Source organism: Mesoplodon mirus, assembly GCF_964341445.2.
Source record: "Mesoplodon mirus genome assembly, chromosome: 19".
In the NCBI taxonomy this organism is placed as follows: Eukaryota; Metazoa; Chordata; class Mammalia; order Artiodactyla; family Ziphiidae; genus Mesoplodon; species Mesoplodon mirus.
The window spans coordinates 19171588-19184198 of record NC_138995.1 but is presented as its reverse complement, the minus strand read 5'-3'; the positions used below and the strand labels follow the sequence as shown (position 1 = coordinate 19184198).

The 12611-nt window shown below is 52.5% G+C and overlaps 2 protein-coding genes across 9 annotated transcripts in view; one reads left to right on the top strand and one right to left on the bottom strand.

Moving 5' to 3' along the window:
* Positions 1-15: 15 nt before the first annotated feature.
* LOC309795209 (uncharacterized protein C16orf86) lies at positions 16-1651 on the top strand (the record flags this gene model as incomplete). Its single annotated transcript, XM_082607374.1, is given in 5 exon segments — positions 16-120; positions 330-559; positions 915-1132; positions 1241-1368; positions 1370-1651. Coding segments are annotated over 5 exon segments (963 nt in total).
* Positions 1652-6283: 4632 nt separating this feature from the next.
* The window catches only part of GFOD2 (Gfo/Idh/MocA-like oxidoreductase domain containing 2), a 39163-nt gene continuing 32835 nt past the window's right edge, over positions 6284-12611 (bottom strand). For all 8 annotated transcript variants that reach the window (XM_082607694.1, XM_082607691.1, XM_082607693.1 and 5 more), the window contains one exon: positions 6284-7843. In XM_082607694.1, coding sequence (XP_082463820.1) covers positions 6945-7843 — 899 coding nt within the window. In that variant the 3' untranslated portion in view covers positions 6284-6944. The remainder of the gene's footprint in view (positions 7844-12611) is intronic.

Sequence of the window (12611 nt, the reverse complement as noted above, 5' to 3'; positions counted from 1 at the left end):
TGATCCTCCGCAGCCATGGCCTCAGCAGGGGCTGAGAAGCGGCCAGGGGCCCAAGAGGGAACAGCCTTGGGGCAGTTACAGCTTACGGAGGTGTCTGGTGGCCATGCGCAGAATTCTGAGGTGACCATTAGGCTGTCTAGCCTTCAAACACTTGGCCACAGAGCTTTAGGAGACCAGCTTCTGTGCAATGACCCCCTAACTGCCAGGACAGGCTCCACAGGCTGGGAGGGGCATGGGCTGGTGCCCTTCATCCATATTTGGTATCTAATGGTTGATCCCTGTATCCTTTGCCTGGCCATGGTGACCAGTTACCTATGTGTCACCTCTAGTGTCCAGTTATGGGAGACCAGTGCCTGGTGCCAGCCCATGAAACCTGCCAAACCCAGGGTGAAGACAAGTGTCCAACAGGGCCAGTCTCAGAGCCAAAGATCCAGGAGGAAAGACTCAAGCTGGAGGAAGAGAGGCACAAGCCAGAGGTGCAGGCACTAGAGGAGAGAGGTCCCAGGCCTATGGCCTCCATTGTGAGGACCAGTCATGATCTGAAGAGGAAGCCAGTCAAGTGAGGGGGCTTTCAGAGGGAAGAAGCTGAAGGGCTGGGGAGGTGGAATGGGGGTGGATTCTGTAGGATTCCTAAATCGGGCATTCCTGCAGTGTACATACTTATCCTTTGCCACCACCATCGCTCCTCCCCTCTTCTGTCCCTCAAGAGCTCTGATGTAGGGAACATCCAGAGAGGGGGTCTCAAAGCCTTGTAAGGGACTGAACTCATGAGCTCTTGGCCCCTGTCCAGTCCCGGGCCCCACTGACCAGGAAAGGGACAAGAATCTGGGTGGTAGGCAGACAGTGCTATTCCCTAGGACAGGGCACAGGAGCCAAGGCTGGTGGCTGGCTCCTCAGGCCTTCTTGTCCCCTAGCCTCCCAGGACCTAGCCACCAAGCCCATCCTAGGGCTGAAGCTGAGCTGCCACAGGGGATGCCGCTGCAGAGGGAGGAGCGGGAGAGTAGCCAGAGTGAGCCCCCGCCGTCTGCCAAACAGCGCAAAAAAGCCAAGAAGCGCAAGAGTGTGGGAACCCCAGTGCTCCCTGTGGTGGCCAGCACAGTGTCTGTGCGCTCAGAGACCTTAGGACTGGAGCGTGAGTGGCATTCCCCGGGCCTTCCTTCTATCCCCCGCCTGCTGGACCCCTGACATGGCACAGCTTGGCGCTCCAGCCCCTGCCCTGCCCTGCCCCGGGTCCTTGCAGGAAAGGCCCAGCGCCTGCGACCCCTGTACCGGTACATCAACTATTGCAACCCTGAGCTGAACCAGGCAGGGGAGGGGGACAGGGAGGCCGAGGCTGAGGTGAAGCCTGAGTCGGAGCTGGCCCTCGTCCCCTGAGGAGACAGGTGTGGAGCAACTGCAGGCCTTGCTGCCCATGGCAGGTGAGCTGGGCTCAGGCCTCACTTTGCCCTGCCCCAATATGTTCATGACCCCCACCTACACTCTGGTTCCCCTGGGAGAGGAAGCTGGCGAGGAGCCTGGGGGTTTGCCCAGCCTGGGGGTCAGCGGTTGCCTCAAGGCTGAGATGCTCAAGTCAACTCAGGTGGACACCAACAAGATGCTAAGTGTCTGCGCTGCCCCACTTGTACCCCCACTCTCTCTTCAGTACAAGTGACTGTCCTGCCCCACTGGGGGCTCCCCTTCTCCCAAGCCTGAACCAGAGCAGCAGTCTATGGCCCTAGGCACTCAGGTGGAAGAGGGGATTCTGCCCCTGCCCCTACTTGGGACCTTGGGTTTGCCAAAAATAAATGTTTTTCCTTTTCTCAGACTGTGATTCTCCAAATAAGATGCCTGAAGAGGGAGAGGCTGGGAAGAAGGGTGGAGGATTCCCCAGTACAGTGAACTGGATTGCCCAAGAACTTGACAGAAACATAGATTCCTGGGCACTACCCCAGACTTAATTGAATCAGAACCTGCAGGGGCGGGGCCTGGTTCTGTGCATTTAAAACCTCCTCAGATGAACCTGAAGGTCAGACAAGATAACAGTGGGGATGGAAAGGCGGGTGGTAAGGAGGAATTTGGGGAAGAGAAAGGAAAAGGACTGTCAGGTCACGGGAAGCGGGTGCTTGGCCTTGCTCCCTGTCTCCCAGGGAAGGGGCCTGCATTGATCTGACCTTGAGGGGACCAACACTTGGAATCCTCCTTCTGAGGTGGCAGAGTTCATTTACTTGTCCCAAGAGGGGCAGCTCTCACAGCTGGACCAGACTTTGCCCCCAGAGTGGCCCCTGGTGACAGAGGAATTGGTGCCTTTTTCTGGCAGGCAAGGGGTGGTGGTGGAGGTGAATGTTCTCTTTGGACCCCTGTGGCTGAGCCACTGGATGACTGTGGCGTCTCATCCTCAGGGGTCTCTGGGAAGAGGGGGCCAGTGCTGGCCATTTTGGAAAGCCCCTATCCTGCTGCCTCCTGGTCCTCTTGCATGTCCCTCAGACATCGTAAACACAGGGAATTCCAGATTAAATGGATTTCTCCTCCCTCCAACTTGCTTTTCCTCCTGTTTCTCATCTACACAATTGTTCAAGCCAAAATCCTGATATCACCCCAGACCCCATCCTATTCTTTGCTCATTGACTCCTGCCAGCTAATCAGGCATCAAGGCAGGTGAATCTACCCTCTCAGAGAATCTCTCGGACACCCTAGTCAGCACCCTTGCCTGGGACACTGTCATCTCCAGGTGAGAGCTCACTAGTCTCCCTGCCGGTGGGCCCTTGCCCCACCAACCCACCCAATGATTCTGCTACACACATTCCTGAACCCCTGATGGTGTTGCTCCCCCTCTAGCACCCTGCTCCTTTTACCCCAGCTACCTTAAAACTTTTAGTGGCTTCCTGTAATTCCCTGACCAACTACACCTTTTCTTACCTTCCCTCTCTGCCTGTGGGGCTTCCCCTGCCTAAAATGCCTTTATTTCTTCACCCTCAACCTGGCTAGTATACTTGAAGACTCACGGCGCCTTGCTTCCTGCTGAGCCAGGCAGCACCCAGTGCTGTATTGCCCTGCATTGTAGCATCTACACGCTACTATCACTGTGGGTTATACAATTATTTCGGGGACTAGACTGTGAACTCCCCAAGGCATGTGTCATTGCACCGCATTCACCTAACAGAGGGCCCCCATGAAAGGCACCAAGATAAGGAGACCAAGGTGGGGAGCCAAGGAAGCTGCAGAGAGGGACAGGTTAGGATCTGAAAGGCTGAGGCCATCCAAAGTCTAGGACCATATGGGGGGGCCCCTGGGATAATGGCCTGGCTATCCAGGAAGGGAGGGGGTGGGCAGGCCCAGATGGAGGAAGTAGGAAGAAAATGGGCACAATCCCAGGCTGTTCCCTCCTTTAGGGGTCACTTGGATGCTCACTGGCCCCCTGACAAGGCCTCAGGGCAAGCCGTGGGGTCAGGACATTTATTCTTTTTGCCCACGCTCCTCCCTCAGGGCAGTGACTTGACTGAGCTAGGAGATACTTCTACAGGGACCATGCAGACTGAAATGTTGCCCATAGGGATGAGCACGAATTCTCCAGGGATTTTAGAGATAACAGAGTTTGATCTCCTGACTTTATGGCTGAGGAAGCAGAGGGCTGCAAAGGAGTGGCCTTGCATGAGACCACACCCCGGGCCCAGGGAGGGCCTGCCCTTTCCTGAGCCCTGAAGATCTCTGAACCTGGGGGCTCTCTGGCTAAGACCTGACCCAAGAAGGCTGAGCATCTGCTTTCTCTGTGCGGTCTCCAGGGCTGGAGGTGTCGGCCAGGCCAGCACTGATAAGGAAGATCTGTTCCTATCTCCTCACAGGTGACGTAGGAAATACTCAGTAACCACAGAACAATCAGTCTGTTTCCCGGGGGCTTATTCACTTGACAGGCTTGTCTAAGCAGGGTGGGTGATAGCAGCCACAGAAAGGAACAAGAGGCCACTACCGCTCCTAGAAGCTCACTCTAAGTGTGCAATGCTGAGGCAGCATAATTCAAGGAGACGTGATACGGAAGGGCTGAGGATCAAAGCTGTGGCGCCACAGGTAGTGGGGGTGGCTGCCGCTTTGCCTGCAGGAGTGAATAGGCAGCTCTCCAGCTGCTTCCTGAAGGAGAGAGTTGGGTGGCCTTCCAGAGGATATGCCAGGGAAGAAGCCTCACTAGTGTGGAAGATGTCAGCCCCGTGTAGGAAGGCCGTTTAGCATGGCTGAAGCAGAGGCCTGGCTATCACACCAGGCTGGGTGAGACTGGGAGGGATAAGGAGTGGTGTAGGCAACGAGGGATCTTGGCCTGACATTTTGGCGAGGTTGCTTGGGCATCAGCGTGAAGGGCCGAATAAGGAAGGGAAAGACTGGGGACAGGGAAGCGAGGAGGCTGCTGCCATTGTCTGGGTGAGTGCGAGGCCTAGATTTGGTTGGGGGTTGGGAAATAAGCAACAGGTATTCTGGAAGTTCTCTTCTGCTTGCTGTAACAGAGAGGAAAAGCTAACTGCATTTTCATTGGCTTGGAAACACTTTATTTTGACCCAAGGAAGATCCTGAGATTTGGGGAACAGGTCCTGGGAGGTGATGCTGACTTCCTCCAGGAGGGGGAGCTGCAGGACAAGCCTGGAACCAGTTGACTGTCACCTCTGGGAACCAGAACCCTGCTGGCTTCCTTGGGAACAGGCATCTGGGCCACTTCATGGTACCTCCCCTCCCCGGCACCAATCCAAGAGATACATGGTGGTAAAGATGTCTGAGGGATGGCCATGGACCTAGGTTCTGCAGAGTACCAACAGAGGACCTGGGTCCTCAAGAGTAGCTCTGCCCTAATAAGCCCATGTACAGTCGGCCCCAGGACTTGGTCAGAATCCATCTTTGTAAACCAGAGGTTTTGTTGCAGAGTCTTATAAAACCTAAGTGCCACTGTGGGTCAATAACATGGCCCTTTCTTAAGTAAGAGCATCTGAATCGGATGCAGGATGCATGTGCTTTCTTGGTCAATACCCAAATTTAGGGGGCATCTCAACATCCTATTAACACACAGAAGGATGACCTGGAGCTGAGCCGGGAGGAAGGGAGCAGCTTCTCCTCCTTCACCTCTGCCAGCATCCTGCCTGGTGGGGTTCTCTCTACAGTCCACCTACTAGTTCAGGCCAGGCTGAGATTCCTGCTGTAGAGAGGAATGAAACCTGGATGAGGACCCGAGTGGGGAGGGGCAATGCCTGGGCACTCAAGAGTCTTGAGATGCCACAAGCACTAAGGAAGGAGTAGTTCAGGGTCAGGCTCTGTAGTCAGAGGACCCTGACCAGGCTCCTAGCTCTGTCACTTATAACTTACAGGAGGCAAGTAACTTTGCCCCTCTCTGCTCTGCATAACGGGAATATTAAAGTAGTACCTCGTAGAGTGGTTTGGATATTAAACGGAATAATACACGTGAACCGTCTATCCCAGGGGCCCCAATATGCAATAAGTACACCCCAACACTAGCCACTGTTATTTTATCTCACAAAGACAAGGTCTGTAACCAGGACAATACAGGAAAATAGGCCTGGTGACTCCTATAAAGGGTGCCAGGAGGAAGAGGGAGCCCTCTCTGAGCCTTTCTCTTTCTGGTGAGGAGTCCACAGCAGGCCAGAAAGAGGGAAGATTAGAGAAGGGGAAAGTTTGGTCCAGACTTAATTCTGGCAGAGGAAACAAAGGACTAGATGTGTCCATTCCCACGGTCCTGCCCCACCTGCCCCTGACAGGGTTAAAAGCCTCTTCCTGTGGGGAGAACAGGTGAGTAAAAGCAGAGCTGGAGACTGGCTGGCTAGGCCAGGCAGTGCTCGGCTACACCCCGGCTACAATGCTTCCGAGGGGCAGCGCCTTCCTCCAGTTCACCCCGTCTAGCCTCCCTGGGGCCACTCCTCACCCCTCCTCTCCCAGGGCTCCTCTGGAGCCAACCCCTTGGTTTCAAGAACAGAACCCTTCCTGACCTCCAGCCCAGGGAGACCTCAAACTCTCCCACTATCTGCCCTTAAACATCAGGCCTGGTTGGCCCCCTGAAGTCTTAAGTCCTGTTTGCTGAGGAAAGACTTCTTGGAGGGCTCCTGAGGGATTCAGCTGCAAGGGAATAAGCCAGGAGATGAGGGCAGACAACGGTAGGAGCCTGTGTGTCCCGCGAGATAGTGATGGATCCAGAGCAGGTCAGGGCTGCCATGGAGCCATGAGGAAAAAGAAAAATAGAAACAAATCTACAACAATCAACAAGCCTTTCATTATTAAAGAAACCCAATCTACCAAACAAACAACCAACAACCACATGTCACAGTGTCAGACTTTCGGATTTATTAACATTTATCAGATGTCCCAGAGCTCTCCCTTGTCTCCTCTCTGCCAACTCAGGGGCCCTCTGCCCTCGGTCAACAGCCCCTGAGAGCTCATCTACTACAGAACCCCTCCTCCCTGCCAGGGAAGGGGCAGCCTGGAGGCCGGAAGGGCTTGGTCACATGGGAGCGAGGGCAGGTGCAGATCCCCGAGGGATGAATTCCTGCCCTCACCATTCCTGAGATGCCCCAGCCCAGGACGGGCATGGAAACAAGGCCTCTTGTCATTTCTCCTCAGGCCTGAGGAATCAAGCCAAGCTGGCTCCTTGCTGTGCTTTCGCATCCAGTTAAGACCACAAATAGGCTGATGAAGCCCCCAAGTCAAGCCTTTGCTGGAACTGCTCACACACTGGGGGCAGCTCCGCCCTGTGCAGTGTGCTGGCCCTCTCAGCCATGGCAATAGGAACGGCACCGCCTCACCAGTCTGAGGAGTAAATGAGCAATGGAGGGGGCGTTCTCCTGGGGCCACCTTCGGATTCACCCAAATTCAACTCTGCCCAAGCTGACCTATCAAATGAAAGACACTGTGCTATAACCAAGCCCTCCCATCACAGCTCCTCCCTCGCCCTCTGCCCCGTGGCAGGGAGCCCACGTGCAGGCTCACAGATTATTCCGCTGGAGTGCCTCGCACAGGTTCTGGTTGGCGTCGGGCTCCTCCGTCAGCACCTCCACAGCCTCCCACTCCCCGGATCGGCTCGACCGTTTGATGGCATCCACCACGCTCTGCATGTAGAGCCCATCCTCGAATGAGGCGGCCATGGAGACGGGGCTGTGGTCCCACGTGCGGCGGTCCCCCTGCCCCTGGAAGGACTGGCGCAGGGCCTGCACCATGTAGACCATGCCCTTCAGGTAAAGCAGCGGGACATCCTGGGGCCCCTGCTCAGGGAGCCCCGTGCCCACAGCCAGCGAGTCCCTCAGCAGCAGCTCCTCTTGTGTGGCAGAGTTCTTCTGCCCGTAGAGGTCAGCTCCCCGGGCAACAAGGCGTCCCGCAGAGCCCACCACCATGACCTCGTGCACAAAGGCGCCTGGCATGTTGAAGTTGAGTGTTACTGTGCTGCACACACCCCCGCCCATGAGCATCTGGAAGAAACAGAAGTCATCGCTGGTGACATGCCGGATGCCACGGATGGCTGCATTCTGCCTCACAAAGGTCTTGAGCAGCCCATGTACCTTCTCGGCTTTCTGGCCAGTCAGGTGGGTCAGCAGGTCCACAATGTAGGTGCCCATGGTGTGCAGGCCCCCACCGCCCATGAGCTCATCACAGATCCAGCCGTAGTTGGGGCTGAGCAGGCTGCCCGAGTAGACGCGGGCATCACAGATCATCACTGCACCCACGTAGTGCTCGGCAATCAGCTGCTTCATGCGCACGAAGGCAGGCAGGAAGCGCAGCACGTTCCCCACCAGGCTCATCAGCTGCGGGTAGTAGCGTGAGGCTGTCACCATCCGGAAGGCATCCACCGAGGTTGCTGCCTTCTCACAAACCACATTCTTCCCAATGCCTGAGAATAAAACACAACAGGAAATCTCAAAGCTCCAAGGGGTTTACACTGGGAAAAGAAAACCCATTTCTGGAAGGCAGGTGACTCAGGAAAGCCGCCTCTGAGACCAGGTGGTGACCTGGGACAAAAGGAAAGGTGATCAGCTTGGATGGAAATGGTACCCAGTGACTGGGACTAGAGAAAGAGTTACGGGCTTGAGAAAGAGAAGCAAGTTCTTAAAGGAAAAATGAAAGGAGTAGAGGCAGAAGGTGCAAACCAGGAGTGAGAGGTGAAGAGAGGTGGTACAAGGTTAACTTTATGTGTCAACTTGGTCAGGTCATGGTGCCCATCAAATACTGGTCTAGACACTGCTGGGAAGATATCTTTAGATCTGATTAACATTTAAACCAGTAGACTTTGAGTACAGCAGACTACCCTCCATAATGTGGGCAGGCCTCAACTCATCAGATGAAGGCCTTGAGAAAAAAGACTGAAGTTCCCTGAAGAGGAAGGAATTCTGCCTCCGGATTGCCTTCAGACTCAAGTCTGCAACATAACCTCTTGCTGGAATTCAGATTTGCTCTGCAGATTTCAGATCTGTCAGCTCCTACAATAGCATGAGTCAGTTTTTAGAAAATAAATCTCTACCTCCCTCTCTCAATATATATCCTCCTGGTTCTGTTTATCTAGAGAACACTGCCTAATACAAGTGGGCTGGAGAGGTGGACATGCTTCTTGGACATGCTTATGTACCTTTATGCATTTATTAGATCATCATCTTGGGGTAAGAAAATCAAATCAATATTCTAGGGGATGAGCTTAGCACTCTCAGTTCTAACTGCAGAAAGGGCTCTAAGATTCCTTGCAGATTGTCCTCTGAAAACACTGGTTCAACAAGTTAGTGTAGTCATAAGGCCCGAAAATGCTTGGCTCCAGGAGGAGGGGAAAGGGAGAGAAAACATCCTTTCTGTCTCATGCCTGTTCTGAGAACATCGCAGCTGGAATGCACCCAGAGAGCAAAACAAAGCTAGACAAAGCCCTGAAGAGAGAGACCAAGAGGACTGAGCAGCTCCCACACGAGGAAAACGAAGGAATCAACACTCCTCCACATCATGAGATGAAAGCTCATGAGGGTACAAACAGCCACAAGACACCAACTCCTGGAATATTGCTGTGAGCTTGGGATGGTTCAAGCAGAAGAAAGTCTTATGCTAATACCTTCAACAGAAAACTTACAAAGCCCAAGAAGTCGTATGGACTGGACACACACAGGTTTTGGGGTACAGCAAGCTAGGGAAGGGTGAAGACATCCAGTTATTCCACTACTCATTCCACAGACACTGCCCTTGGGGTGCAACTCAAATTCCACTACCTCAATTCACCCAAGAAGTCATGGGCTTCTTGAGGGAACAAGCTCAAGGGTCTGGTACAGATGGCAGAATAAGGGAAGACTTCATGGGGGAGTGCCGCCAGGGTTATCTTTAAGGAAGCAGATGTTCCAGGGAGCATAAGGGGGAAAGGACACCCAGGCAGGAAACTGCATGTGCAAAAGCACTGAGGAAAGGGCTGGGATTCCTAAAGTCCTGAGTGAACACCAGGAAACAGGTTGGAGGGTTTACACAGGGTCTGTAAGAAATGTAGGAAATTGGATAGATAGTTGGTAGCATCACTCACAAAGACATTCAAGGTGGTGGGATAGGTTTGGGGTTGGAATCCCAAACTGAGCTCTTGAACTGAGCTCATCTCAGTCAATGGCGATTCCATTCTCCCCGTTTCTCAAGCCAAAATCACGGATGTCACTCACATCCATCCCACTTTCAATCATCAATAAATCCTGTTGGCTTAGCTTTCAAACTACATCCAGGATCTCACCAGTTCCCACTACCACCACTGCCACCTTCCTCATCCAAGTCACCACACTTTTTTGCCTGGATTATTGCAATGGTAACTTAACTCGTCTCCCTCAGTCTTTTTTTTTTTTTTTAATAAATTTATTTCATTTATTTATTTATTTTTGGCTGCGTTGGGTCTTTGTTGCTGTGCATGGGCTTTCTCCAGTTGCGGCGAGCAGGGGCTACTCTTTGTTGCGGTGCGCGGGCTTCTCATTGTGGTGGCTTCTCTTGTTGTGGAGCACGGGCTCTAGGTGCGCGGTCTTCTCATTGTGGTGGCTTCTCTTTTTGTGGAGCACGGGCTCTAGGCACGCAGGCTTCAGTAGTTGTGGCTCGCGGGCTTAGTTGCTCCGCGGCATGTGTGATCTTCCAGGACCAGGGCTCAAACCCATGTCCCCTGCACTGGTAGGCGGATCCTTTATCACTGCACCACCAGGGAAGTCCGGCTTCTTCTCTTTTACATTTTTATTTAATTTTTTATTTTAATAAATTAAAAATATTTATTTATTAATTTAGGCTGCACTGGGTCCCAGTTGTGCACATGGGATCCTCGTTGTGGCATGCGGGATCTTTTTTTTTAGTTGCGGCACGTGGAATTCTTAGTTGCAGCATGTGGACTTCTTAGTTGCAGCATGTGAACTCTTAGTTGTGGCATGCAGGATCTAGTTCCCTAACCAGGGATTGAATCTGGGCCCCCCACGAATACGAGCGTGGAGTCCCACGCACTGGACCACCAGGGAAGTCCCTGAGTGTAGCTTCTTCTGATGGACTTGGATTCTGTTCACACATGCTCAGGAGGCGAACTTGTCTGGCCACCTTGCAACAGAAACAATGGGGCCCCAGGACAGCTGACTACTCAGAAAGGGCCATTTATTGGTGCCAAACTCGAGCTTTGGAGCCACTTTGGGATTCAAATTTTGGTTCTCTCGCTTGGTTGCTGCATGACCTGGGACATTTCTAAACCTCTCTGGGCTTTGGTTTACTACACTGTAAAAGGAGAGTCACATCTACCATGCAGGGTAGAACAGTAAGTCAAATGAGGCAGGATATGTAAAGTGCTCAGCCCAGCACAGCTCTGTCAATGGTACATTTTATAACCATCACCACGGGAGAGACCCAGCAGATGTCATAAATACAGGGAAAAAAAGGTCCACTGTGACTCAGATTTTAAGACTCACACAGAAGCTACATCTTCCAGGCCAATAATATCGATGTTCAATATTTTAAAAATTTAATATTTAAAAAGAAGTTTAAAGATCAACATGAACATAGATGAGTTTTCTTATTCTATGTGCTGTTTATCAGGCCTCTCATAGAGTTAGGCCCAGACCAGTCCTTCGGAAGCTCACATCCGGACAAAGCCCACAGGAAATAATCTGGTGCCTTTGGCCAATCCTTCCAAGCTCCCCTCACTTCCTACCCTCTCCCCTGCCACCCTGACCCTCAAGAACCCCACAGAGCATTTGCCATCTGCACATATGGGATTCTCGGGCATGAACTCCCAGTGTTACGAAGCTCAGTGTTGCGGCAAGGAGGAACACATGTAGATCAGCAGCCTATGACCTAATTCAATCTCTTCACTTTACAAAACTCTTGAAATCTCCTGCTCTTCTCTAAACAGTAACGAAAGCTTTACAACAGGCACTGGCAGGACAACAGGAGAATGGCTAGCCAAGCGTTACATGCCCAAGGCGGGGAGCAGCGTGGAAAAGGCAGGGGGCCAAGGCAAGGGGAGAGGCCCTTGCACAGGGGTCCAGAGCTGGACCTGCAAGGAGAGTAGCCCCTAACTGCTATCACTATCTGCTCTTGGAGGGTCTCCAATGCTTCCCCACACTTGTGGGATTTTAGGATTAGGGACAGGAGAATCACAATACTCGGTGAGAATCTGGCCACTTGGCTGCAGCTCTGGCCAACCCAGAGGTTTCCTGCTATAACTATGCACAGCAGGGGTTGGGATGGACACTGCAATGTGGGGAGGAGAGGAGGTGGGCTGGGAGGAAAAGGATTCCTGTGGCTGCTGAGAGTTTGGTGGTGGTAAAACTAGAATAAGTAATATCTACTTCATGCCACGAGAGGCCAGGGAAGGGGAAGAGGCCTTCCTTCTTGAGCCTGAACAGTAGAGAGCTTTTGAACTTGGGACCCGGTAGTATTTATTAGTGTGGGAGCTAAAGGCCATCTTGAGTTAAACCAGGCTCCTGCAGCCCAGCTGCACAGGTCCTGTACCTTTAGGAAGACTGGTGTTGCCTTGAAAGACATGTTTATTTAAGTTTATCTAGCTTTCCTGTTAGGAAATCGACGAGATAGTAGAGAAGCTGAAAACCACTTTTGTCTCTAGGGAATGGGGAAAGCATGGTTGCCGAGTACCATTAGCTCAGATCTTCTGGAGGCTGAACAAGTTCCAGACTGCAAGCCTCTCTCCAGCTCATGCTCCCCAGACGACCTAGGAGTAAAGTGCCCTGAGAAGCTGCCCCAAACCACCTCTTTGTTCCTTAGTAACGCACCACAGGTTTACAGCTCTGGGACAACACCGCTGTTTCCCTCTTTAGAGGTGTGGGACTAGACAAATGATTTCAAACAGCAGGGAAGAAAAGCAGCCCCAGAAAAACCACCACTTTTATGTTTTACAAAATCCATGGATTCTGCCTTTTTTTTTTTTTTTAAACAAAGAACGTTCTGCTACTTAGAAAAGTAAGTTTGAAAGCCACCAGACAGAATCACTGCTGCCCACAGCCCAGTCTCTCCTGGGTCACAAGCCCCTGTCAGCTCCCTGAGTCACACCAGCAGACTGGGCTTGCACAGGTAGAATTTGTGAACACTTCCATCCAACCAGTGTGCCAGGCCCTGTGCTAAGCTCAGAGGATACAACATCAGGCATGATCTCTACTTTCAGACAACTTACA